Source organism: Heterocephalus glaber, unplaced genomic scaffold (assembly GCF_053883595.1).
Source record: "Heterocephalus glaber isolate CG9 unplaced genomic scaffold, H.glaber_assembly_v1.0 deba00001457, whole genome shotgun sequence".
Classification (NCBI taxonomy): Eukaryota; Metazoa; Chordata; class Mammalia; order Rodentia; family Bathyergidae; genus Heterocephalus; species Heterocephalus glaber.
In genome coordinates, this window is record NW_028258305.1 from 37,795,850 (window position 1) to 37,821,600 (window position 25,751).

The following is a 25,751-nucleotide window of genomic DNA, read 5'->3' on the forward strand; positions in this document are numbered from 1 at the left end:
AGTTTTTCTTGTACTGCGGATTGAACACAGGGTCTTTGCTTTGGGCTACATACTCAGCCACTATTTTATTTTATATTTTGAGACAGGATCTTGCTAAATTGCTAAATTGCCCAAGTTGGGCACAAACTTGGGATCCTCCTGCCTCAGCTTCCCAGAGTGCTGGGATTACAAGCATGAGCCACCATACCTGGCTAAGACTATTGTTAATTTGCATCTCCCACCTCTTACTTGACAACTTGACAAATGATTTGAATGACTGCTTGATCTCTCAGTACTTACCCCGAAGTACAGCTACTCACCTACCCCACCCCACACTCAGCCTTTGTGATCAACCTCACATCTTGGGGTTCTTTTCCTTTAAAGGATTGTTCAAACCTTGGCTTCAGGTTCAAACCTCCCCAGGTGATTCTAGAAATATTAATCCTTGAACTCCACTCCAGATCACTGAAATCCAAATCTCTTGGATAAAGCCCTGGTATTTGTTTTTAAAACTCCCTAGGTAATTCTCATGTGCATCCAGAACTGAGAACCACTCACAGTGAAGAAAAGAAAGGTGGCTTTCATCCAGCCAGGTGACAAAAATCCATGGATGAAGTCACCCAGCAGGACCAGCAGACACGAGGGGCCTCGCTCAGGACTCCCCTCAATGCAGCCTCCTGTGAGCGTTGACCTTTGTCTCGAATGGACTCAACTCCAACATAGCAGGAAGGAAGAAGGAAACTAGACCCAAGTGGAAAGCATTTTCAAACTTTATTTACAACTGTCACAGTGACAAAAAGTAGTTTGGAAAAAAAAAAATGCTAGTTTCTCCCTGAGCCTCAAAAAAGAACAGATAGAAGTTACAGAGGTTCATTTCACAACAGGCGTTTTACTGAAATACTAGGATTTTTTTTTTTCAATACGATCAGTTAGAAATACACACAAATTACTTAAAAAAAAAAAAAAAGAGGAGGCCAGACAGGAGCTCAGCCACTTGTCCAAGAGCAGCTGGGTCCCCCAGCAGGCTCAACTGCCAAGGGCCTGACATGAGCTGTCCGCCCCTGGCCTGCTCAGGCCACAGACGGTGGTACGAAGTGGTCTAGTGACCAGCAAAAGGAACAAACCATCCCCATAACATACATATACACAGAGTCGATTTGATGCGTGGTTTACAAGCACATTTCCATCACATGTCAAGACAGCAACAGATGATCCCAGGTAGTAGATGAGAGGGAGACACTGAAGCACAAGAATTTCAAAGGCAAGACCCACGTCCACAAAGGGAAGCAAGGGACAAGAAATGCTGTGAGGGAGTGAGAGGGTTAGGATGAATGGACCTCTGCAGCCAGAACGGAAGGAAGTGGGGAGGAAGAGAGAAGCCCCCATGCAGCACAGGCTCCAGGCCCTCCTGCATCTGCTGGGAGGAGCCAGAAGAAGTTATTGCCATCGGTGTGTGTGACACAGGCAGAGGACAGAGGGGAGAGCAGGGGTGGGGGTGACTGCCGGCATCCCAGAACCAAATCCCCACGTCAACAGAACATCCCCTCCTCCTGCCCTGACATGCCCCAGAGCCACACTGACCGCGAGGTATTAAACACAGCTAGACACATAAGTCCAAGACCAGGGCCAAGCTGGCCTAACTGGAGACCTGAGGGGACATTGTGGGCGCCTTTCGTGGCTGGTGTAGCCCAAAGAAGGCTCTAAATCCACCCCTTGGCCACAAAGTCCTGCTCTGAAACAGAGTCTCTCCTGCAACCTGTTGTTCCAGAAGGTTCTGAGCTATGACTGGAAGCTGAGTCCAGAGGCTGACTTTCTCAGGCAACTGTTGTCCTTGCTGGAAACAGGTGGAAGGTGGGGTGGGATGAAGGCCACAGGTCCGCAGGGTCACCAGAGTGCGCCCTCCCCACGCCTTCCTCCCACCTGCGTCCAGGAACAAGGTCAGGAGGAGTAGAGATCTCTTCTCAAACTGGATCCCATGGCTACTCCACGACACCCCAGGACTGTACCAGCCAGTGGGACCTGCATGAGAATGCACCTCCCCACAAGAAGAGTGCTCTCCCTCAGCTCCCACAGAAAGTCAAGCCAAGATCCAAGCAGGGAGTGGGCGCTGCTGCCATTCAGGGGGCTGCAGTCCCATCAGTCTGGCTGCAGTGGTGGCCACTGCCAGAGGATGGCAGGAGGAGGTGGAAAGGCAGCCCTGGGGGAGCCACTGAGCCGCACCTCTGCCCTGGGGGACGCTAAGAACAAGTCTAAGAGAGGGTCAGAGAAGAGGGGAATGCCCAACCATCAGCCTTGGGGTACCAACAAGGGCAGGAAATGCCCTCTCACTCCTCAAAGTACTGGAGGCAAATGAGAAAAGCTTAAAAGCACTGCTTCTTAAAAATCTCAGGTCTTTGGGGTTCCTTGAGCCTGCTGCAGGAGGGGGCAGCATCTGTGGGATGCACAGGGTGACCGACCTTTCCTTTCTTTTCCCGAATATCCCTCTAGCCAGCTTTGTAAGCAGCCCATTTCTCCTGGCCCCCTGCGCCTTCCTCTCTGTCTTAGATCGACACACCTGAAGTAAAAGCAAAGGCTGGCAGTGGGTGAGACGGAGCGAGAGATGAAGGGTTGGTTTCTGATGCCCCGCCAACCAGAGAATGCGTGCTGAACACTTCCTGGCTGCAGTTCTCCGCTCAATGTTTTCTTAACAACATGTAATTGTTTTTCTTTTGCCCCAGGTTTGTTTTCCTGACCCTAATGTTCCTTGCTTGTCTGCCCATCCCCCTCAGCCCACCGGACCCCCCCACTGTCTGGCTGCTGGAGCCCAGATACTGATCTCAGAAGCAGCTCCTTTCTCACACCCCCACCCCGGCTCTCCGCAGCTTCCTTTCTCTGAAGGCTTTGCAACTTGTCAGAGGGCTCCACTGCTCAATGAATTTCAAAGAGACAAGAAAAGAAAAGAAAACCAACTCGGGTGATTTGCAGGTGCAACAGAAGCCTCATTTGACATTTTCAGAATGATCGGGGCTCACTCTCTTCTTCCATCGCCATGGGAAAAACACAGTTCAGGTCCAGATGCTGGCTGGCATGACCCCGGAAAGCCCACGGACACTCTACTGCTCCTTGTTTTCTTTCCCCGTCTCTTCGCAGTTGTCTTGCTCATCCTCCTGGACCAAGAACTCCTCGGGAGGCCACCGGAGCTCCCCACTTTCCACCTCCCCCTCTGTGGGTTCGACGACTATGGAGGGCAGGCGGTCCTTCAGCTTGCAGCAGCGGTCAAAGTCTGACGGGTCAGGGAAGATCTGAAATAAAAGCGCAGCAGCCAACTGGTCATGCACATATTTGAAAAGAGGAGTTCAGTTCCTTCCTTGCATGCACATGGCACACAGAGCATGGCTGCCTGCCGGGGACTGGGCGATGCCTTCGGGACACTGGGGGACATATGGCAGGAGCCAGAGGTGTAAGTTCTGGGAGAAACTGTCCCCCAGCCAGACTCTGCCAAAAGTTTGGGGACAAGCCCACTGAACCCAAAAGGCTGATGTAACTCTGTGTGTGCTCTTTGTTTTATATCCAGAGAAAAGAATCATGCTGTCACAGCAAATTGTCTTTTTGCAGCAAGCATTTTATACCTGCAATCCAAAGTGTACAACCGGTACCAAAACATAAAGTTCCTACCAGAATAGTTATTGGCACCTAGTAGAAGCAGGTCCTTTACATACATCACTGCAAACCAACACGTCAAAAACAGGTGTTGTTCATGCTATCTTAAGGAATAACCGGCTTGGGCATGTAAGTTGTTCAAGACCATACAACCTGGAAATGAAAGAATCTCAAACCCAGGTCTGTTTAACTCCCTTGCCCATGCCCCAATACCACCTTGCCCTCAAATAGATGGGTCTTGATCCTATTATGGCTATCAAGTCAAAGCCAAATCTGGATTGAGAGCAGGCCTCCAGTCACAAGGAAACTGGGAGCAAAATCCAGAGTGCCTTCCCCTCTCAACTGTTAGCGACTCCTGGTTTCCTGCCAGCTCTACACCTGGAAGAGTCTACTCCTTTTTCCAGAGTTCCACCCATGAATCTGTTTTCTAAAGCCTACTGTGTGTCCCTCCCAGACCTGGCAGAAACCCCAAGCCAGGCTACAAAATCAAGGGCCAAGTCTGGCTCCATGGATTCCCTTTGCACACACTGCCCTGTGACTACGGCTGACCCAATTCTTTGCCTAGCAGCTTATGTCCTTAATCCACTAGGCTGCTGGTCCCTTGCCATTCGCAGCCCCTAGTGACACACAAGACAGCCAGAGAGAGGAGCCTTCATCTGGGAAGCTGGGGCTCACCAACTTGCAGGCACTTTGGCCCCTTGGAGGCCATCTCCTCCCACCTCTCCATGTGACAGACAAGAAAGGCAAGACTAGAAGAGTCAGGAGACTCGCTCAAGGTCACAAAGCTTGCTCCTGGCAAAAGGACAAGTGGAGACACACACCTGAAAAGATCCCCAGAAGCGCCCGCTCCTGCAGCTGGAAACGGGTTCGCGTCAGTAGGCAGATGTCCTCTTTTCCCAGAGGAAGAAGAAATGCTCAGGCCCTCCCAACTTCTGTGAAGTCCTAGGGCACACATCTTACTCCACCCCAACCCCAAGCCAAGTCACACTCTGACCATGTCACAGGCCACACGGGGCTTCTGGGAATCACGGGCTTCAAGAAGCCTCCTCAATCCCTGCAAACCAGTGATTATCAATCATTTATCCAATAAGGGCCTATTGCTGGGGATTAAGCTTTAAGCCAGCTGCGTGGCCAGGCATCATTAAAGACTTAACAGGGCTCATAAAAAGTATCATAATAGCAGCCAGAAAGAAACCAAGTCAGAGGAGGGGCCAAGCCTGGGCCTGTCAAAGTGGGTCCAGGGAAACTGAGCACAATTCTGGGCTTTCTCCTGCTGCATGGCCAGCCTGAAATTTTGCCCTCGGCTGCACCATTCACACAGACTGGAAAGTGGCAAGCAGAGAGTCAGTCAAGTAAGCTCTTTGGGCCCTTCCTCACTTCTCCTGTGGAGCTGAGGCCCTCTTGGTAGGGAGTGAGGATGCAAGGTGCCTTTCTAGCTCAAGGTCTAGGAGTGAGCCAGGGGAGCCGCAGCGAGTGGGAAAAACACTACAGTTTACAGGCCTCACTACCACTTAGGAGCACTAAGACTCTGGACCAGTGGTGGTGAACTATGGCTTGCATGCCATAGCGGTCGGTTTCTTATCACTGAAAGGACTCTGGATCAGGATTCCAACCTTGATCTGCTGTTTTTCAGTGCTTATGACTTTTTTTTTTTTTTTGGTACCGGAGATCAAACTCGGGTCCTTGCGCTTGCACAGCAGGCTTATGCCTTTTGAAAAACAAGACGGATGCCATGGGGTCTACATCTTTGATTCACAGATGGGAAACTGATCAGGAAGAGTAAGCAGGATTCTGGGTCTCCAGTGCCCAGTCAGCTGGAGGCAGGCACCAGGATGAGCTTCTGGGCTAGATGCTTGTCCTAAGCCTTCAGGACCTGAGACAGAGCTGTGAGCGATCAAGAAAAGATGGTCACAGGGCCGGGGATTTAGCTCAGTGGTTCCACAACCTGCCTTGAAAGCCCAAGGTCCCAAGTTTGATCCCCGGTACCAAAAAAAAATTTTTTTTAAAGAAAAAAAAGAAAAGATGTTCACCTAGCCCTGCACAGTCCCTGGCCCCAAGCTGAGGCTTGGGCCTCCCTGTGACATAGCTGGGAGAAGTGATTTTCATTATGATCACCCAAGGAAGAGTGAACGAGACAAAAGGTAAGGTCCCACCAGGAGAAGCAGGGAGACTGTAAGAAAGGGAAGCCCCTAGTTTCATTACAGTCTGGGACTAGGTATTTCCTTCAAATAAGGTAGGGAAAGGTTACAGTAACGTGTACAATAACAGATGAGATTTGTGCCAGGCAGAATCTCAGTCTTCACGATAGCTTCATGTGGGATGTAGTGGTGGGGTCCCTGTTTTATAAATGAGGAAATTGAAGCCGATAGCAGGTATGTCCCTTGTGCAAGGCCACTTTCCTAGAAGTGGCTGCACTGAACCCAAACATCCGTAAGCGTTCAATGAAGCCTTCATTTGAGGACAATGGATGAAGCCTCAGAACCAAGCTCCTTCCTCACTGTGTCCTTGACACCAATTACATGACCCCTGTGGAGGCCTCTCAACCTCCCCCACCTCATTTTCTCCTCTTGATGAGTACAAGTGCTTGGCAAATAGAGAGGATAAAGCACTCTGAGAACACAAGTGAAATTCAAATCATAATGTCTTCTTTGGAGCAGGTTCAGCAGGACTCCAGTAAGTATCCAATCTCTAAGCAAGAAGCAGTAATATTAACACAGTAATTAAAATAACTCCAAACTATACCTTTCACACCAAGAGTTCTACAATTAAGTCTTCAAAGTTTGAGCACTGAACTTTTAAGATTGCTTAGTTGTCAAGGACCTTTGCTTAGAGCACGAGCTATTTTTTAAACTATTCTGGGGGACAAAGCTTATTAATTGTACTTTTTACAAATCACTATAATAATTATTCCAACCCTTCCATCAGAGATGTTATTTTGTTATCAGATTATACCAATTTATGCCTCTGAAAATTGTAGCTCTTTCCAAAAATAAACAAAATGCACGCAGGACCAAACAGCCTCATGGTTTCCTTGCAAGCAGACAGAAAACCTTGCAAAGTGTTGCCGAGTCTTTTGCCAGCACAATGTTATCTCCAACAGCTGCTTAAGAGGCTGACCCCAAGGAGGTCAACATTTTTCCACTAAGTCATGCTTTTTAATCATGTAGACAGAAGAAAAATGAAAGGTTGCAACTGCAATTTGATGGGGTGGGGAAGGCAGTGGAAAAAAGAACCGGAGCTAGCCTTGCCAAGCACATGACAGGTAGAGTTAAGGCGGCAGGCCAGCCCAGCATGCAAGCCCAGCATGCAGTTTGCCTGCAGGAACTGGCAGAGAATACAGAATCACTCCTTTTCTAAAAGAAGAACCTGCAAGCCCAAAGTGCCCCTTTCTCCCTGGACTGCAGAAAGAGAAAAAAAAAAGTCCTTCTCCCGCCCATCTTCAGCAAAGGCTCATCTCCACGAGGGTCAGAAGGAAACACAGGGAGGCTCCAAGAAGCGTTTTCCACCCTCAGCCCAGCCGGGCAGGTCTAGAAGAATCCATCTGCGGCTGTAGTTCTCCCAGCCCGATACTTTTCTCCCTCTGCCAGCACTGCTCTCTGCATCCACCTGTCACACAGTGCTGCCCAAGCCGATGGCTTGGATGTAACTAATGGCACCAAGTTCCCTCCTTTGCAAATAGTCTGAAGTCTTGTCAATCACACACATCCCTGTCCTGCATGCCCGACTATGTAGGAACACCAGGCATTCAACCTCTGCAGAGGCGTTTTCACCGGGTGGCCGGCAATCCCAGTAACTCCCCATACTTTGGGAATTCACATAGCTTCCTCTGCAAGGTCAAGGGAGCTTCTCAATGCTCTAAGAGGAAGAGACAGTCTGGGAGACGGAGTCTGGATGCCAATAAACTAGAATTTCTGGCCATGGAGAACAGCACTGTACAACAGAATGTTCTACAGTCACGAAAATGTCCTCTGCACTGTTCAACACAACAGTCTCTAGTCCCGTGTGGCTACTGAGCACCTGAAGTGTGGCCAAATGTTAAATTCCTAAACATAAACTTACACGTCATTGAGTAAGTGTAATATAAATGTAAATTTAATAAAATGTGCACAGATATTTGTGACTACCACACTGCATAGGTGATTAAAGCTCAAGGATGGCAAAAGCAAGACTGTCCGGGGCAGGACGTCTGGATGGCTCAGCAGCACAAATGGTCTCAGAGCAGAGAACTGCAGGCTGGGCGAGCTTCTGGAGAGAAACTGATGAGCAGGCTCTTCCGCCTGGGCACGAAAGTTGCCAGTGGGAACCAGCTCTTGTTTCGTGCGCAGAGGGGAACTGAAAGGCAACACCAGGGCTCCCAAGGCCCCAAATTTAGAGTTGTAGTTATCAGCTGTCTGCCTCTCAGCCAGGTGACCTAGACCTGGCTGCCTCTGGGTGGGGAGAGGAGAGAGAAGCCTGGCACCCAGTGTGGAAAATGTGAGTGATCCTGGCTGGATCCGCCCTAGCTTGTGTGTGTGTGTGTCCCTCAGCCATCATCTCAGACAAGCAAGCGGAGCTGGCAACAAAGCTGGCGGAAGGCTTAGCAAAGAACTGAGGGATGCTAATAGGGAAAGCAGACACCAGCAGGTGGAGGAGATGAGAGGTGGCTAACTGGACACAAAAGGCTAATTACCAGCTCTGGAAGCTGAGATGCGGGCAGCGCAGATGATCTGCTCCTCTTCACCGAGCAGGAGCAGAGGACAGGAGTGCCAGGGTCCAGGCAGGGCGGTGGGAGGGGAAAGAGGGCAGAGAGCCTGAAAGACAGCCAGGATCGCTCCCCGAGGCCCAGTGTACAAAACCGCACAGCAAACCTCTCCCCTCTCCAGTTGCAGAGAAGAACAAAGAACCCCAAACCTGCTATGGAAAAATCACCATTCCCACAGGACGACCAGGAGTCTTACTGGCTTTTGCCTTGCCCACATCTTTTATTATCTCTGTGAGCCTGGGCAAGCTTCTCTGTCAGCTTCTCTGAGCTTCAGATGCCTCCTGAGCAAAATGAGAAGTTGTCTTTTCTGCTCTGCAGTGTCGCTGAAGTGGTTACACGGGGCTGACCCTGGGGGGAAGGAGCCAGCCCATTTTCCTCCTCACCTCCCTTATAACTTCCGATTAAGGCTACTTCAGATCTGACAGGGCTTTGGACAGAATCACATACAGGTCTGTGCGAACGTGTTCTGTAAACCCTAGATTTCTAACGATGGTTCTTCCTAGGGAGACCTGGGGTCCCCAAGGACTTGGAAAGCTGGCAGCTGCAGGTTGGGACAAGAGCAAAAGAGCTGCCCTGTGGCTTGCGCCCACACACCCCAGGCCAGGTTCTTTGCAGGAACACCCAGGGCTCACTGCTTCCTTCCATGCTCCTCTGCTTCCCTGGGGCATGGGTTAGGCCAGCTGGAGCTGAGACCACTGCCTGGTCCAGACCCTGGTCCCTGGGTAGCAGACTGCAGCCAGAGGCCTTCTCACTACAAACCTCCTCCCTCGGGCCCTCCAGGAGCCTGCACCAGGGTAGGTGAGATCCCTCCCGACCCCCAGCTCCCCAAAGTCTCTGTTTCTTATTTTTCCTGGAAAACAACAATGGATTGGCCTTGTGTGTTTATTCCTTCCTACGAGGGGCTGGTTTATAACAATGCGCAGATCTCTCCTAGCATCCTGCTCTGCCAAGGGTGGAATGAATGAGCAGCAGCTAATTCAAATGAACAATATCGCCTACACTTGGCCTCCTAGCAATATGCAAAGGCAAGAAATGGGGTCTTGGAAATACTCATCTCCTGCTATTTATTTATTTATTGGTACCGGGGATCGAACTTGGGACCTTGTGCTTTCAAGGCAAGCGGCAGAATCACTGAGCTAAATCCCCAGCCCTCTCCTGCTATTTATTATCATTATATTTTTAGTATTACTTACCACCTCACTGACTTTTCAAAGTGGCATGTGGCCTGTAGGAACAGAAAGCATTGCCCACAGGGAAAGAAAGGCTCCTGAGGGGCTCAAGGAGGGAACAACACTCTCCAGCTTGCCCGGAGGCCAATCAGTGCTGTCTCACCTTATACAACTCTTCCCAGGACTGGGGCCATGGAATCTTCACCTTGCCCTATCCCACGCTTCCCTGGTGACTGTAATCCTACAGGGCACTTGAGCACAGATTGGGGCTTTACAACCACTACTGGACCTCCAACCTTTGGATCAAAGATACTTAAGCCTCTAGCCTTGAAACTTGAAAGAACAGGAAATCCTTGGGATAAACACCATCTTTCATAAACATCTCTCAAACACACACCCATCCTGCAAGTCAGGAGGTCCAAATTCCAACTAATTAGCACTAATTGCTACTGATAACGCTGGGCCCAGAGAACTGATGAAGCTTTTGAAATGTTAGAGACTTTTCTGAGTTCTTTAGAGAAGTGAGAAAAGTCTGCAGCTATCTGCAGAGGATTTCAAATACCTCCATCTGCTGACAGTAGCATCATTGCCCTCTTGAAAGAAGACGGGGTCTGTACTCTTCTGGATCCTCCTCTCCAACTTCCTCCACTGGTATCACCCAAATGTCCCGCGGTGTGTGTCTGTGTGTGTGTGTCTCTCTCTCTCTCTATCTCTCTCTCTCTCTCTCAGAAATCCCGGACTGACCCAACTGCCATTTCAACCATCCCTTCATTATTCACTCTGGAGAGAAAAATCTTGACTATTTAGCTGGTCGTGCAGCCTTCCCATTTGTGTCTTGTGTCTGGAGCTCTTTCCTAACCATGTGGCACCCAAGCCCACCCCTGGATGTAAACAATTCTTTCAAGCCTCTAAGGACTTCCTTCCAGCTCTGCCCCATGGCCTATGCTGGCTTTGAGTCGCTACAACTTCTGCAGCACGTTACCAGGCCACCTCCTCTTGTCCACAAAGTAAGGTCATCAGCTAATCACCTTCTTTGTTTAAGGTAAAAAATAAACATTTTCTGCCCTCAAACAATAGTTGCCTGATAGTAGCTCTTGTAAAAGATGCCTGGAAATTTGATGACCACGATGGCAGCACTGATGCTCATAACTAAAGCAAACAGGGCTACACTCCCAGAAGTGCGCCCATCTTTCTAGCTGACAGTCCTACTATGCTCTCAGCTGACATTCTATTCAGGCTAGAAGAGACAGTTTTCAAAGCTCTTTCATAGAGGAAGTGCTCACGGAGTTCAAATAATGTCAGGATAATACCAAGATGTGATCTGTCTTTTCCACTGTGTTAACACTTGCCCTAATGGTGTAAAACTGGCACCATTTTGCATGGAAAAAATGGCAAGCACCTTCACAAGAATCAATGCAATGGATGCAAACTGTACTTGTCATCACTGTATGCTTCATTACTTCACCTTCACAATTAAAAATTTTACTGTCCTTGATGAAGCAGTAAAAATTAATTTTTATTAAATACTGACTTAAATACATGTTGAGTATTTGGGGTAGTGCAATAGAAAGTCAAAATAAAACATTTCTGCTGCTTACCAAAGTAAAACGATCATCTTGAAGAAAAACATTTACATGATCCAGTTGCCAGCTGAACTAGCCAGACTGACTACCGAATTACTTATTTCAACTTGGGTATCTGGTAGCTATTTTCTCAAAAATGAACATAGTGAGCCTGTCACTTCAAAGAAAATGATTGATAATATTTGTCACCAATGATAAAAATAGAGCTTTCAAGTGAAAAGTAAAATTTTGGAAGATTTGTGTCAGCCACTATGAACTTGACAGCTTCCTAATGCTTGAAAGCTTTCTGATGAGACTAGTGGAGCTATTAACAAATATGATTTTTTTTAACACTGCATAATGAAACATGTCAACATATGCAAGATTTACACAACTCAGTGAATCTACATTTCCCAAATGATCAGTGCATTATACGACAGTACCAATGTGCAAGATAAGCAGAGTAATTTTAATGGAAAAGTACAAAAAGGTTAGCTGATAAGGTTTCAGATACCACCTAAGATGTAAGAAATGACCAAACTACTTTTGGTGAAGTCTTTAAAAATCTGAAAGGCTGTGAATTTTTTTTCTTTCCTAACAATCTATCTGTATAGGCCAGACTTTCAGCCTTTACTTCAACCAACACGTAACGCAATGGATTGACCCATGGCAAGCCCATCTTCCATTAAACCAGACACGAAATAAGTTTGCAAAAATGTAAAACGATGCCTCTCTTCTCATTAAACTTTTTCTGTTTTGGAAAACTTATTTTAGGAACAAATGGTTATTTATATTAATGTGTAATGGTTTTATTATTATTCTAAATGAATTAAGTTAAAAATTGAAAACATTCTGTTTTAATTTCTACAACAATAAATATCGAGACATAATCCAGATTTAAAAAGCTCTTTTGAGGGTAATGAATAATTTTTTAAAGTATAAGAAGAACTGAGACCCTAAATTTGAAAACTATTGGCCTGGAGAAAATCAGCACCCTATGGAAGATGACCATGCAAGTCAAGGTTGAGAGACAACATATATTGTAAAATAGGAAGAGTTGAGGAGAACATTAAACTTCTAAAAGGCTGACATGAGGAAGAGAGAGCAGATGTTTTTTGAATCTCATGTGAAGATCTCAGAGCAGGATGGAGGTTTTCACCTTTTTACTCAACTTTCTAACAAAAATACAGATTAATTTTCACTTACAAGTGGGAAAACCAAGGCCCAAAGAGGTGACATGAGTTGCCAGAGATGGCACAGATGGCAGCAAAGCCAAGATCAGAAACCAGTTAGGCAGAGCTTTAGTCCATCATCCCTCTGAGCTGAGGAGCTCTGAGCCGTGTGTCAGGGACGTGTCCACAGAACCCTGGGGACACAATGTCCTGCTGCTCAGGAGTCATCCCATATCATGATGACCGGGCCAGTCTTGAAGCTGCTCTCCCACACTGGTTCCAGGGACCGTGTGTATAACCCAGGGCTCCTGAACGTTCTGTTTGCATACTGCCTAAAAGAATTTTGAACAGCCACATTTCCCTTTGCATATCCTAAAATTCCCAATGTACTATAAATACTAACATTTTAAAATAAAACACATGTATCACTCTTTCAAATATACTCAAAGAGTTATATAAATATCACAATTTGAAATCAACCATTGCCTAGTAAAAAAATCTCACAATCTATTAAGTCAAATCTTAAAGTATTTCTCTACCTGAAACTCTTTCCATTTTACTTCTCCATAGAAATTTTATTAATGCAGTAGTTTTTAAGTTTGCAAGTTTTTAGTCATTACCTTTTCATACCTCCCTGCAACAAAAGATATATTTGTGTAAATAAACTGACATTTTTCAAAAAGTATATGATGACCTTAAAGCTTTATTAATAATAAAAAAAAAACCCAATTCTGGGTTGGCTTATTCTAATCATGATATCTAACTGATCAATGAGTGGATCATAAGTAATTACTAAACAGAAGGGTACATTTCTGTTGGATTGGTTTACCATGAAGGAGGGGTGGGACTTCCTGGACAGTAGCATTTTAAATGGCCCATTTCTTTGATGCCCCTCAAGTTCCCACCCCAGAGAAGAACCTTGAAAGAATCAGGAGGGTGGTGGCTGATCTTTCCCTTACAAATAGGAAAAAGGACAATCTCAGCGGGAACCAGTAAGGCCTATCCTTAGGAACTGCAACTCGGGAAAAGCCACAGCAGGAAGTTGAGGATGTGGACCTGGATTTCCTGAAAACCCTCCCCACTGTCATGTCCGCTGGAACGTTAACGTGAACCCCTGGGGCAGCTGTCTTCCTGTTTTAACACTTTGTTAAAATGTGAAGGAGTGGTTACACAGAGCATTATTAAGAAGTGATTCGGCATGAAAATCTCTAATACTAAAGTGCCAAGAAAAACAACCAGGAAGGAACTCACACCCAAGGGGGCAAATGACCAAAGAAATTCAGAAATCCTAATTTAATATTAACTCTCTTTATGAATGCGTCTATCCAGAGGGATACATGATACCAAATCCCATCATGGTAACAACAGTGTCGTTCCCTAGGAGAACCACGCCATGCAGTTTCACAGTCATGGGAGCCTGCGTCTGCTGCCTCATATCACCTCCACCATGCCTGTTACATCCACAGATGTGTTGTGTTTTTTCTTTACTCAGTTGTTTAAAACATTATTTTTTTAAAAAAACAAGCTCAGTCACTACACAAATGGAAAACTAGTATTAGGTCTCATAGGTAGCAACCCTAAAAATCACTAACATTTTAAAAGTTGCCTGTAAACCACCAGGAGTGTGGGCCCTATTCGAACACTAGCCTGGGATGTTAACATGCTGTAAAGCACCTGGAGCCTTGTAGACTTGTTGAATAAAAAAGGCCCTTGGGTGCTGGGTACGAGATGTCCATTATGCTTAGAGGTACTTCTATGAGCCTAGCACATCCTTAATTCCAGGGAAGCAATATTTCCCAACGACGAACATTCCATGAGCCAGACCTGCAATCGCAGGGACACCAGGAGGGTTCATGGGACTAAGTGTGTATCTCGCCAAATTTCATGAGTCTCCAGGCCAAAGTAATTTCATTACTCTCCTCAAGGTCATATGGCACTCCAGTGTCATTAATAAAATAAAAGACAAGCAGAGCAATTGCTGACCCACATCCATTTGTAATCCTGAGAGTGCATCAATATACCTACTATAGTCAATATGATCACTGGCTATTTTGCAATGCTGGGTAAATTTTGCTTAATCATTATCAATTATTATAATAATGCCTGAAATAAATAACAAACTACAGGAAGATGTACAAGCATCTCCTAAACATGCTAAAATAACTGAAGCTATTTCTGACTCTATCCAAAAAGCTCCTCAATTAATCCATCTCTACAGTCATTATATTCCTGAGACGCTATTTGCTAGATATTTCAATGCTGGAAGCTTGAATTTTTATAAGCTCTTATTAATGTTTTCTGTTTTTTAAAATAATACATAATCAAGAGGCTTAATGAAGTTGAATCTCTTTGAATCAGTAATTCTATTTCCAGGAATTTATTCCAAGGAAATAAATCAGACCCATGCAAGGATGTATGTAAAAAGATGTTCAGAACAGTGTTCTTTGTAAGGACAAAATATGCCACAACCTAAAAATTTACCAATAGGAAGTGGTTCATAACAAAATGAAACACTATTTTACAAAGAAAACCAAATGAGAACATGGTCACAATATTATATTAAATGAAACAATGATTCACTATAGCATATGCAGTATTAACTCAACTTCATTTTTTAAATCTAAGTGCATAGAAAAATGTTGAAAGTAAACATGCCAAAATGTTTTAGTGATAGGAATATGAGCTTTTTCCTTCTTTGTACTGTTCTGTGTTTTCCTAAATTTCTATAAAGAATAAACATTACCTTTATGATGAAAACATAGACACACAGTTGCAATTTTGCCTTTTGACTCAGAAATTCAACTCCTAATAATTTTCTAAGAAAACCATATAAATTATGCACAAATATCTATAAATAGTTACATGTAAATTATCACACTGTTCATAAAAGAAAAACAGATGTAAAAATTTTAGGAATTAGAGAATGGTTGAATTATCTTTTAGTTTTATGAGATCATATATAGCTATTAAAAATGACAGCTTTGAATTGTTTTTAAGTTGTAATTACACTGGTGACAGATCCTGTTATGCAGGCCTGCAAAGCACAAAGCGTGTGATTTAGGCAACATGAAGGTATATGTGCATCAGAAAAGAAGGCAAAAGATGCTGATGTGCTAACAGCTGCGATTTATACATGATGAGATTATGGCAACTGGAAAACAAAAAATCTAAAGAAGAAAATAAAAATTTCTCAATTAGCACAAAAATTTGAAAAGCATAAAAATAATAAAATACATACTTTATGAATGACTCTATGAAATTATCCACAAAGAGGGACAGAAAAGGAAAACAGCATCCATTAACTACAGCACTCTACTCTGAAGCAACCACTGCTGTAGTAACACACCCCCAAGTTGCAGGAATGCGTGTGTGTGTGTGTGTGTGTGTGTGTAGCCATGTGTGTCCCTCGTGGGCATATGTAGGGAGTGGGCTGGCACACCCCTCTGTCCCCTCACTTCGGACAAGGGCTGTAAGCTCCCACAATAAAGGCAGATAATGAATTCAAGGTATGTTTAAAATTCTGTCCGAAACCACCCTTCTAAGTCAATTTAGAAGTCAGACCAGATCCCAACCAGCTCTGGAATGCCTCTTTACTGAGGCCCGTTCTGCTTTATATGCGAGATCCACAGCCCTCCTTCCCATTGCTTCCAACAAAATCCCTTGCTGAGAAGCAAGCAGTCAACGTAGCTCCAGCTAAATGCTTGGGAGTTAGCTCTCACTTTACCTAAAGGCGCTACCACAGGGCAGGGCCCCTGAGACCAGTGGGAGGGGCCAAGGGCGCTCTAACCGCCCCCCCCCCCGCGCCCCCAGGTCCCAATGCCAGCTTGACAACAGTTTGGAGACACTTTGGGAAAGTTTAATTTTTATTTTCAAGACAGATTTGTGCAAACAAGGGCCTTCACCAAGTCCAAAAGTGAAGCGGCAGACGCAGGATGTGACTTACTGATAGCAAATCCCTCCCTAGGTAGGAAGGGCAGGCAGAGCGAGCGGCGGGCGCTACAGCGACCAGACTGCAAAGGAAGGAAGCCCCGCGAGCCTCGGCGCTGTGTGAATGAGGTCCTGTCTTCATATCCGCCAGGGATTATTTCAGGACTCGGGCCTGAAAGATCATCTCAGGACATTCACTAGACACCCAGGAATAGCTCTTGGCTTCGGTCACAAGATTTGCCACCCAAACTCATCCCTTTCCCTCATGGGACAATCCTCCTTTCTATCCAACCTGGGAGACCGATCGACTCAGAGAAAATGCTGATCCTGTAAGAATCCATGCCACGGGTCGTCAAGGTACAGGGACTGTTCTCGGTGTAGGAAAGAGCAAGGGGAAGGGCCCAGTCAATCATTAAGCCGCTGTTTGTTGGACACTGTGCCCAGCACTGTGGAGACAGAGAGAGTCTAAGACATACCCCTCAGCTCTGTGGCGTGATGAACACAGGATCACTTGGAGAGGGAGGCCTGAGGCCCAACACAGGCCCTTTGAGAGGCGGCCAGCTGTAAGGATCCAGTGTGTGGCACTCGGGCCAGCGAGTGAAGCAAGCACATCCTTCCCCCGGCCCTGCACAGACCCTCTGTTGTAACCGTGGGTACAGGGAGGGGGTCCCGTGGGGACCATTCCAGCTCTCCGCAGGCCCGAATCCCAACGCTGAAAGTGACTTTGTGTCCAGGCCTCCAGCTCGGGAGGGAAGCTGCTGGTCCTCAGACAAAGTGGACTTGGTCTGAACAAGGCAGATGGTGGCTCGGAAGCAGCCAGAGCCAGAGTCAGATTCCTGGTGCTGCTCAACTTGGTGGCCCTCACTGCCCATTGTCCATCACATTACTGTGATTTTTTAGCAAGGAGAGAGGTGGAAAGAGTCGAGACAGGAAAAGGAAAACTTGCCTCCAGGCCAGTAACGTGTGTCCGTGGCTGGCCATCTCCTGCCAAGTGCTTTGGAATTTTAGCTTTATGTCTCTCCGGGGACCAGTGAGGCTTTTTTAAGTCTGATGTTATGAAAGATGATTTCCTGGGGACCACGGGACTTGCGTTGCAGCTGCTCTGCAGGGCCTCTGAAACTCTGGAGGGCATGTGGGGTACCACAGCTGGGGCACTGATGAAACAGGGGAGTAGGCAGGAGGGCAGCCTCGCAGTGGCTAAATCACGCCCAGAGTGGCCTCATGATAGGGCCCAGGACAGCGAACCTCCCTAGGGCCTAACCCAGGATCAAAGGAAGCTGAACCCATCCCTTATGTCCACCATGCACGCTGTACCTGAGGACACAGCACAGCGAAGCCAGGCTCAGGTCTCTGTGAAGATGGGCCCCTCACAGATGTGAGTGAGGGGGGTTTGTGAAGCTCTGCCTAACTCCAGGGACTCTGCGGAGGCTTCTTAGAGAGACGAAGAGGAGGAGGCAGAAAGGGCTGGCTGTGGCTGGACCCCAGAGGTAGTAGGGGCGAGAGATACTGTCCTAGGGGAGGCCAGATTTCAGCCCTCATGAGCCCTGCAGTCCTCTCCCATGGCTGAGGCACTGGGAATGTGCAAAGCTTATAATAGGCAGACTGGAGAAAGCTCAACCCACTTGTGGTTCCTCCTGCTACCTTTTGTCATTCCCTTTACCCTGGGAGAGGAAGGGGCAATGCAGGAAGCTTAGCTCAGATCAAAAGGAGTGTGTGGGGCCCAGAACACCAAGGAGCATGAAGAAATTGCTCCTTCTGGCTGGCAAGGCAGCTTCCCTCATCTTCCTGAGAAGGCGAGCCTGAAGCCTGCCTGCCCGCCTGATAGACGATGTCAAGCAGCAGGTGTGTGTGACCAAGAGTAACAGCAGATGGATACAAGGCAGCCAGTCAGGGATGTGTGCTGGTCAGAGCGGGATTCACATACCCAAGGGAAGGAGAGCACTATCAGACCTTGTTCCAGACAATTTAGAAGGGACGAGTTTAAATGAAAACCATAGAGCCATCGCTGCATCTAGACCCTGGCATGGATGATAAGACTTTAAAGCCTCTTCATGCTGTGCCGGAGGGAGGGAGCCAGCAAGGCCAGAATCCCAGGCCCCTTGCGGATGTGCAGTGTGAGCGCCCACAGGCAAACTCCCAAGACCCTTCCCCATCCAGAGCCCAGACCAATGCCGGCACAGCGTGGAAGGAGACCCTGTTGGAGATGCACTGCCAAACACTACATTCTCCAAGTCCCAGGGCCAAGGAGGGAGCAGGCGCCACCAGGCAGCTGCTGATGTGCTTCCAAAGGACAGCAGACATTCCTATCCCACCGTCTGATGGCTCGGAGGCCCACAGACACGGTGTCATGAAGGAGCTGCCCCCTCAGGGACACAGACATCCTCACAGAGACCTCTTGCTCGGCTCTGAGAGCTGACTGCCACCCACGGCCCATCCAAAATACACTCAGGCTTTCTAGTAAGCACTCTGCAGGGTGTCTTAATTTGGGCCAAACAAATGTACAGACGTGGATTTCACTTGTTTGACTAACCTTCCAAGAAGCTATGAGGAGAAAACAAGGTACCCGCTCTGAAGATTTTCATGTATGTGTGCAGAATGGCACTAATGACCAAAGGGCAGTAGATGGGGCTGATCCAAATCTTTCGGGGGATAAGAAGGACATGTGTCACCTGAGCTTTGAGTCCCATGGGCCTGAGCAGGCTCTTCCGAAGTGAAAGTGGCCAGCTTCCCAATCAGGAGAGTCACCCACTGTCCTCTTTGCACCTGTTATGAAGGTACCGCCAGACAGCTGATGGCTGAAGGGTACGAAGCTGATGGGCAACCCTTGCCCTTGAGGACCCAGCCAAGGAGAAGGCAAGGCAGGACCTGCATCCCTGAAGCCCAGCCCAGCATCCAAAGTACAAAAAGCTACAGGCAGTGAAAGAAAGGTCACACTGAACATGGAGAAATTAGGAAGGCTTCATTCTTGGTATGGAAGGTGGGTGAATGACTAACAAAGTCCAATGGGCCATTTAGTTGTTGACCTTGTCTCAAGGACAAATCGAGAGCCTGAGATTCTATTTCATCAACCAAGCTGGGACTGATGACTCCTTCCCTCTCTCAGTTCCTTGGAAAAACAGGTCTCACTAAAAGCCACATACTATTATTATCCTCAGGAGTAAAGTCAAGAACAAAGTTCTGTGATTCCCACCCCCAGCTCTGAGCCAAGCCCAAGCATGCACAGTGACCTGATCCAAGTGCCAGGCCCAACCAGTCCTCGGAGCTCCGGTGGGAAAGCTTTCAATTGGATGCTACTAGCTTTCAATGGACCCTGAAAATAATCACCGGACAAGTGTCAGACCAGTTCACCACACAACCCCACACTCGCCATAAACAGAGCCCAGCAGAGGGATATTTGGAAGTTGCAACAAAACTGAGAGATAGTATTGCTCCTTCAAAGTCCTCTATTTCTTTCAAAGCCCAGCCCTACCCTGACTTCCTTCTTCCATGTCTTTCCAGATTCTTTAACTGCAATTTCATCACTGCCACCCAAACCTGGATTGGCCGTGGCTTCTGTATTGCCCACACCTAGACTGACCAGGCTGCCAAGTTCCACCTTGGCAACTTAGCAAGACCCTATCTCAAAACAAAATATAAAAATAAAAATAAAGAACTGGGAATGTAGCTCAGTGTAAAGGCTCTGAGTATGATTCCTAGTACCACAAAAACAAAACAAAACAAACAACACACACACACACACACACACACTACAACCTCTCCCTCTTCATCAGGCAATGAAGAACCTTTCAGAGACCATCTTGTAAGAAGCACGAGATAAGGTTGAAGTAAGATCTTTTGGCCTTGGGCAATAGCTCCTGCCCACCTGGAGGCAAGGACAGAATTTCTGAGGGCTGTGAGATCTGAGCCCTCAGTCCAGCACCACAATGGAAGACCTGAGGCTCTTTTTCTCAGGCAGCACTGAGATACCTCAGGAGCCCACGTGTGACTTTATTCCACCCTCAGCCCTGCCACTGGCACCCCAAGGCGGCCTTCCTCTGTCACCTGCACTAACCCTCAGATCCAGAAGAATAGCCTCGTGGATTCAAAGGGCTAGGGAAACTGCCCCCAAATGCCAGCCCCATTACCCTGGGACATGATTAAAAGGAGTGGAGAAAGCACACCCAACACACACTGATGAATGCATATGGAAAGGTTCTGTGGTGGAAATCTAAAACCCAGAACTGAAAGAAAAATCTCCCCTGCAACCATGAAGAGATTCGGTCTGACTCAGAGGCTTGGAAACTGGTCTCCAAAACACCAGGGCAGGTGGGCGAGGAAATTTTTTGCGGGGGGACCCTCAAGTGACTGTGAGCCTCAGACTCCCTTCAGGGGAGGAGAGCATGAAATAAGCCCAGAAAAGAGCATTCTTCCCTCTACCTGCTCCCCACTGCGTGCTAATGGAATACTTATTTGCAGCCAACAAGAAGGGCCTGCCTGTATTGACACAAAACAAAGGGGCCTCCTTGGACCTCCCAAAGTGTGTCTAAAGCTGGTTCTCAACCTTGGCTTTCATCTTGGTTCTCTTTGATCACCCTACTGCACCCACTTTGGCTTTCTGTTTGTTTTTTCTTTATAAAGCAAATGCCTCTGGAGCAACTCTAAGGAATGACCAGCCAAGTAACTCTATAGAAGGTGGGAACACATGACACCCCAGGTTGGAGAGACACAAGTCCCTGACTCAGGCTCAGATGATGTCTAGGTCTGTGCAGTGGATGAGAAGTCCCACCTTGCAGCCCTGGCGAAGAGTAGAGAAGGTGCTATATGTATCATACTTGGTCCGAAGCATGAGTGCACTTCCTGCCAGCCCCACGTCTTCCCTGAGGCAGCCCCAAAGTCTTCCCTGACAAATACACTGCTCCCTCCCTCCAAATGTAGCAGCCTTGGAACTCTACTGGACAATCCCAAACGAGTTCAGTGCCCTGGAGGTAAATGAAATGCTCAGTCGTGGGCTGGGCATGGCAAGCCAGAAAGAGCCGCAGAGTAAGAATGCAAAGATGTCAGTCTGGCCCCTTTTTGTGGTCCTTGTGCATTCTGTATCCACCAGAGAGGATGATCTCTAAGCTCAATTCTGGCAACAGCATCCCTGAGATGGCTTCCCCTTCAACCCTAAATAGACTGAACATCAACTCTGTATCAGCTGCTCAATCATTAACCAGAGGAGGCAAGCAGTGTTTGACACAGATATTTCCCTACGAGGCCACCTTTGCCTGTGAGCTACCACTCCCCGCCACATTCCTGCTGCCCAAAGCCCAGCCGGGCAGGGAAGTTCTTGTCTGAACTGACTGCTCCAATCTCTTCCACTCTTGCTGCTGTGAGTGGGTGAGTCCATAAAACCAGGATGGCCCATTAATAACAATGCTAATGTCTGCTGGACCTTATGTGTGTGTCCCAGACACCACCAATGCCTTAAATCCATCCTTTTGTCCCACTGAATCTTTACCACAATCCTATGGGAGGGGGGCTATAGTTGGCCCACTTTACAGAAGAAGAAACTGAGGCTTACTGGCAATAGGGAACATTCTCCAGGTCACACCATTCTTACAGGCAGCAGTGAGATGCAAAAACGAAGCCTGCCTCCTCGGACCCCAGCAAGTACTTAACTCACCTGATAGGAAAGGCCATCCTTCCGGGGGTTGAGGCCAATCTCCTCCATGGATGGGGTGTTCATCATCACCTCAGTCATCTCGGCTGATCTCAGATAGTCAGGGCTGCCAAGAAACCCAGAGCAAAATCAACAGACGAACATACTTTCACATTCCTCTCAGTGGCTTTGCTGCCTCAAGCTCAGGGGACAATCTGGAGACAGGATGTGAGGTGCTCTAAACAGAGCTCACAGCCACACAAGCCCCCACCCTAGTAAGGAAGCACCTTCAAGGTCCATATCACAGGGGTCCCACTCCAGCCCCCCAACCCAGCCCACTGCCTGCAACCCAGCTCTGCCCCCCACTGTCTGTACACCACAGCTGCTTGGACACAGGGCAACCCTGCATTTTGTTTTAAAGGTCAGGACTAGTAGCAAAAGAAAAAAGCATGACAGTGGGTAGCTGAATCCATGTGTCTATATTAAAACCAATTCCGCCAAGTCTCCTTTCAGCTCTCCGCCTAAGAATACAAGTAATCCTCCCATGAATTTCCAAAGAGGAACTGCATATTATTATTACATAATAAGAGTTACAGGCCAGCCTCAGAGAGACAAAGTCCAAATCCTGCTGCCTTCCTAAATGTCTGTTTGGTGCTCCTTTTGGCAGAATGTCCCACTTAAAGCCCCAAGGGTTCAGCTTTTCTGCAAGCTTCACATCTGCCATCCAGCCCCCTTCTCCAGCCCCAGCCGCAGCAGCTGCAAGCTCACAGCTTGAAAAACATCCCGTGGATTAAAGCCTTAAGGATACCCGGACACTGACTGCAGAGGAAATTTCCAGAGGGGCCAAGCTGGCCCACCAATGGCTGACACGTGAAAATGCTTTGTACTCTCTAAGCAAGACACAAACGTTCCATTATCCTTGCAACTTGCACAAGCCATCGGCACACTTGGGATCCTGTATGCATAATGCCAAATACACACAGCAAACCCAAGAACCAACTACACAACAGCCAGTATTTTTTTACCATTGTGTCTGTGCTTGTCGTTGAAAAAGAAAAAGGAAAAGGAAAAAAGTAAGGCTTGAGAGAGACTATAACTAAGGCAACAGGAATACCGGAAGCCCCTTCATTTTTCAATCACTACACAGAGTAGAAATGGCATTGTATTTGGAAGCAGAAGCGGTAGGTTCTGGTTTAGGCTGTGCTGCCCGAGAGCTGTGTGGTCTTGAATAAGTCACATAACCTCTCTTGGCCACAGCCCTGTGTCACTCAGATGCCAGCGATGGGCCTCTCACGGTTATGTGAGGGGCTAACGGCTGGGAAAGTGTTGCCAACTATGAAATTCTGATCACAGCCTTCAAAGACTCAGCCTTCAGGCAGCTGGCTGCCGCACACCTTAGGGAGAGAGATGGAGACGCTCAGAGAAGAAACATAAAGAGCCTCTAGGGTGGGGGAGTTTGGCTTTGTTCTGAGAGTTCAGAGCCAGGCTGGTATGCGCGCCCGGGGACCAAGGAAGAGTATGTTTGGGGGCAAGTTTAGGTTCAGGACCTGGGATCTTCATGGCAGTTTCCTCTGGGGTCATGGAAAGGGGCGCCCAAGGCCCAAAGAAGGGGGCCGAGGAACACCCGGAGAACGCGCTCCAGGCTCTTCGCCCCTCCTAGGGGCGTTCGGACCTCGCCCCGGGGCTGTGGCGCGGGCCCCAAAAGTTGGAAGTTGAAAAGCAAGAACTTTCCGGTTCCTGGGCTAGGAAGCACCGCCCGGCTGGAAGCCCTGCTTTGCCCGGCTGGGCGCCTTCCGCGATCCGATCGGGGACCGGGCACCACATCGCCGCACCAAAGGCGCGCTCGGGCCGCTGCTTCTCTACCCGGCGCAGGAAAGAAGAAACAGCAGGCGCGCGCGTCCCAGCAGACAGGGGCCTCTCCTCGCATCCTTCCCGTCTAGGGGCAAACCTGTCTCCTGCCCGGTCTCGGCTCCCTACAGCTCCTCACAAGGAGGGCGGCTCCTCCCCACCCCTGAAGCCCACAAAGGCGAGTCTGTTTTAGGGGACAGGGGGTCGAAAAGATGCAGCGTATGCGCTGCTGCTTGTAGCTTACGTGTGGGGTGCGCGTTCCCTCCTCTCACCCCCCGGAGCTCTGCAAAAGACGCGGCTGCACCAGCCCCCCCCCCCCCCCCGCCGCCGCCTCACCCCCCCCCCCCGCCCAGCCCTGCAGCCGGCCTCGACGCCGAGACTTGCATGCAAAGAAAAAGAAAAAGAGGAGGGGTCCTGGGAGAGCCGGAGCCCCCACCGCCAGGCAGGGCACCCTCGGCATACAGGGTGTCATTAGGGTCGTTCAGGCGGGACCCCTGGCTCACCCACCCGCCGCCACCACACACACAGCCTCCGGCCGTCACTTCAGTGGAGGTTCCGAGTTCACTTCCTTTGTCTGGATGCTCTCAGCACCACCTCCCCCCACCCCCACCTTTGCAACCTTGACGTTGACTCCTGCAGGGGCTCGGGCGGAGGGGTGGCGCCGGATGCCCGCACCGCCCCCCGGAGCCCCGCTACCCAGCCGCTAGACTGGGGCCCGCCTCAGGCTCTGGATACTCACCAGTGAATGGGGAAATATACAGACATGAAGTCCTAGGGGAGGCTGACCCACGCCCTTGTGATTTAAAAACGGTCGCTGTGTCCGGAATGAAAATGACACGGACGCAGAGCGTGGGCGCTGGGCGTTCGCGGGTTCGCCTTCCCGAGACGGCCCCGCGGCCAGAGGCGTCGGAATGCAGACGGCGAGCCCCGCTCTCCGCCGAGCTCGCGGTCCCACAAAGAGCCAGGGAGGCAGCATTTATGGGGCGGGGGCGGGGCTTGGCCCGCGAGGCCCCGCCCCCTTTCGCCCACTGCTGGAATAACGTCACCAAAATCATGAATGGCCTCAGCGCCCCGCAGCTCCCGCAGGCAGGCGCGGCTGGGGGCGCGCGCGGCTCTGCGCCCGTGGCTTGTTGCCGCTCGGGCCCGGCCCCCTCCCCACGGCTCAAGCACACGCACACGCGCGCACCCGGGCCGGACTTCAGTGTCAGCGCCGCTTTCAGCTCACGAACACGTTGGCTTCCGCAGCCCCCTCCTTGTGCACACCGGGGACTCCACGGCGGCGGTGGGCGTTAGGGCCGAGCCGGACGTGACCATTCGGCGGCTGGGCTGCGCTGCGCCGGGGGAGGGCGCCCTTCCTCCACCCAGGCACCCGGCGCCGCGCCCCCTCGGCCGGCGCGGCCCCCAGCCCGCACCTCCAGACCCCACTCTGTGGTCATCCCCCAGTTAGGCCTCTCCCTCCGAATCATCGCCTGTGCCACCGCGATCCTCATTTCCATCCCGCGCCAGCCAGAGGGAGGCGGCAGAGACGCGGAGCTGGGGCCCACTGCCCGCGGGGACCAGTTGGGTTGCAGTGGACTGGTCTGCAGCCCTGAGATCCGTTTTGCCTGTGGGGAGAAAGGATGTGGTGTCGTACTGGATTTTTTTTCCGTTAGACACACACACACACACACACACACACACACACGGTCCGCGGTGGATTTAGGGGCTGCAGTGGGCGGTGCACAAGTATTGCTCCGGATCTGCCCAGGGAGTCAGTCTGTGATAGCAGAAACGGAGGCCTTCAGATGAACGCGCCTCAATGACCAAACACCGCGCTCGCTCCGCTCCAGGGTCTGCAGAAGCGGCCCAGCCGCGCAAGCCCCAGACCGAGTGACCTCTACTTCAGTTATCCCCACACAGCAGCCTCATAACCTTGACCAAGGGCTGGGGAATGGGGCGAGGTGGCCTTACAACTAAGCAAAGTTAAATCAGCTTGGAAGTAAGTCAGCTCTGCAAGACGGGCCATGAACGCATTGAATCCATGCCTATGTGCACAAAAGAGGACCTGCAGAGCTTTCAGGAAAAAGGATGATGGGATCAAAGGTAATGGTTTAA

The 25,751-nt window shown here is 49.1% G+C and overlaps 1 protein-coding gene across 1 annotated transcript; it reads right to left on the reverse strand.

The window, feature by feature from the left end:
• Positions 1-731: 731 nt before the first annotated feature.
• Positions 732-24,617, reverse strand: Lbh (LBH regulator of Wnt signaling pathway). Its single transcript, XM_004839251.4, has 3 exons — positions 24,397-24,617; positions 21,834-21,936; positions 732-3,260 (listed from the first exon to the last, which is right to left on the reverse strand). The coding sequence occupies exons 1-3, from the start codon at positions 24,420-24,422 to the stop codon at positions 3,072-3,074; spliced, it is 318 nt and encodes a 105-aa protein (XP_004839308.1). The 5' UTR covers positions 24,423-24,617; the 3' UTR covers positions 732-3,071.
• Between the last annotated feature and the right edge of the window lie 1,134 nt (positions 24,618-25,751).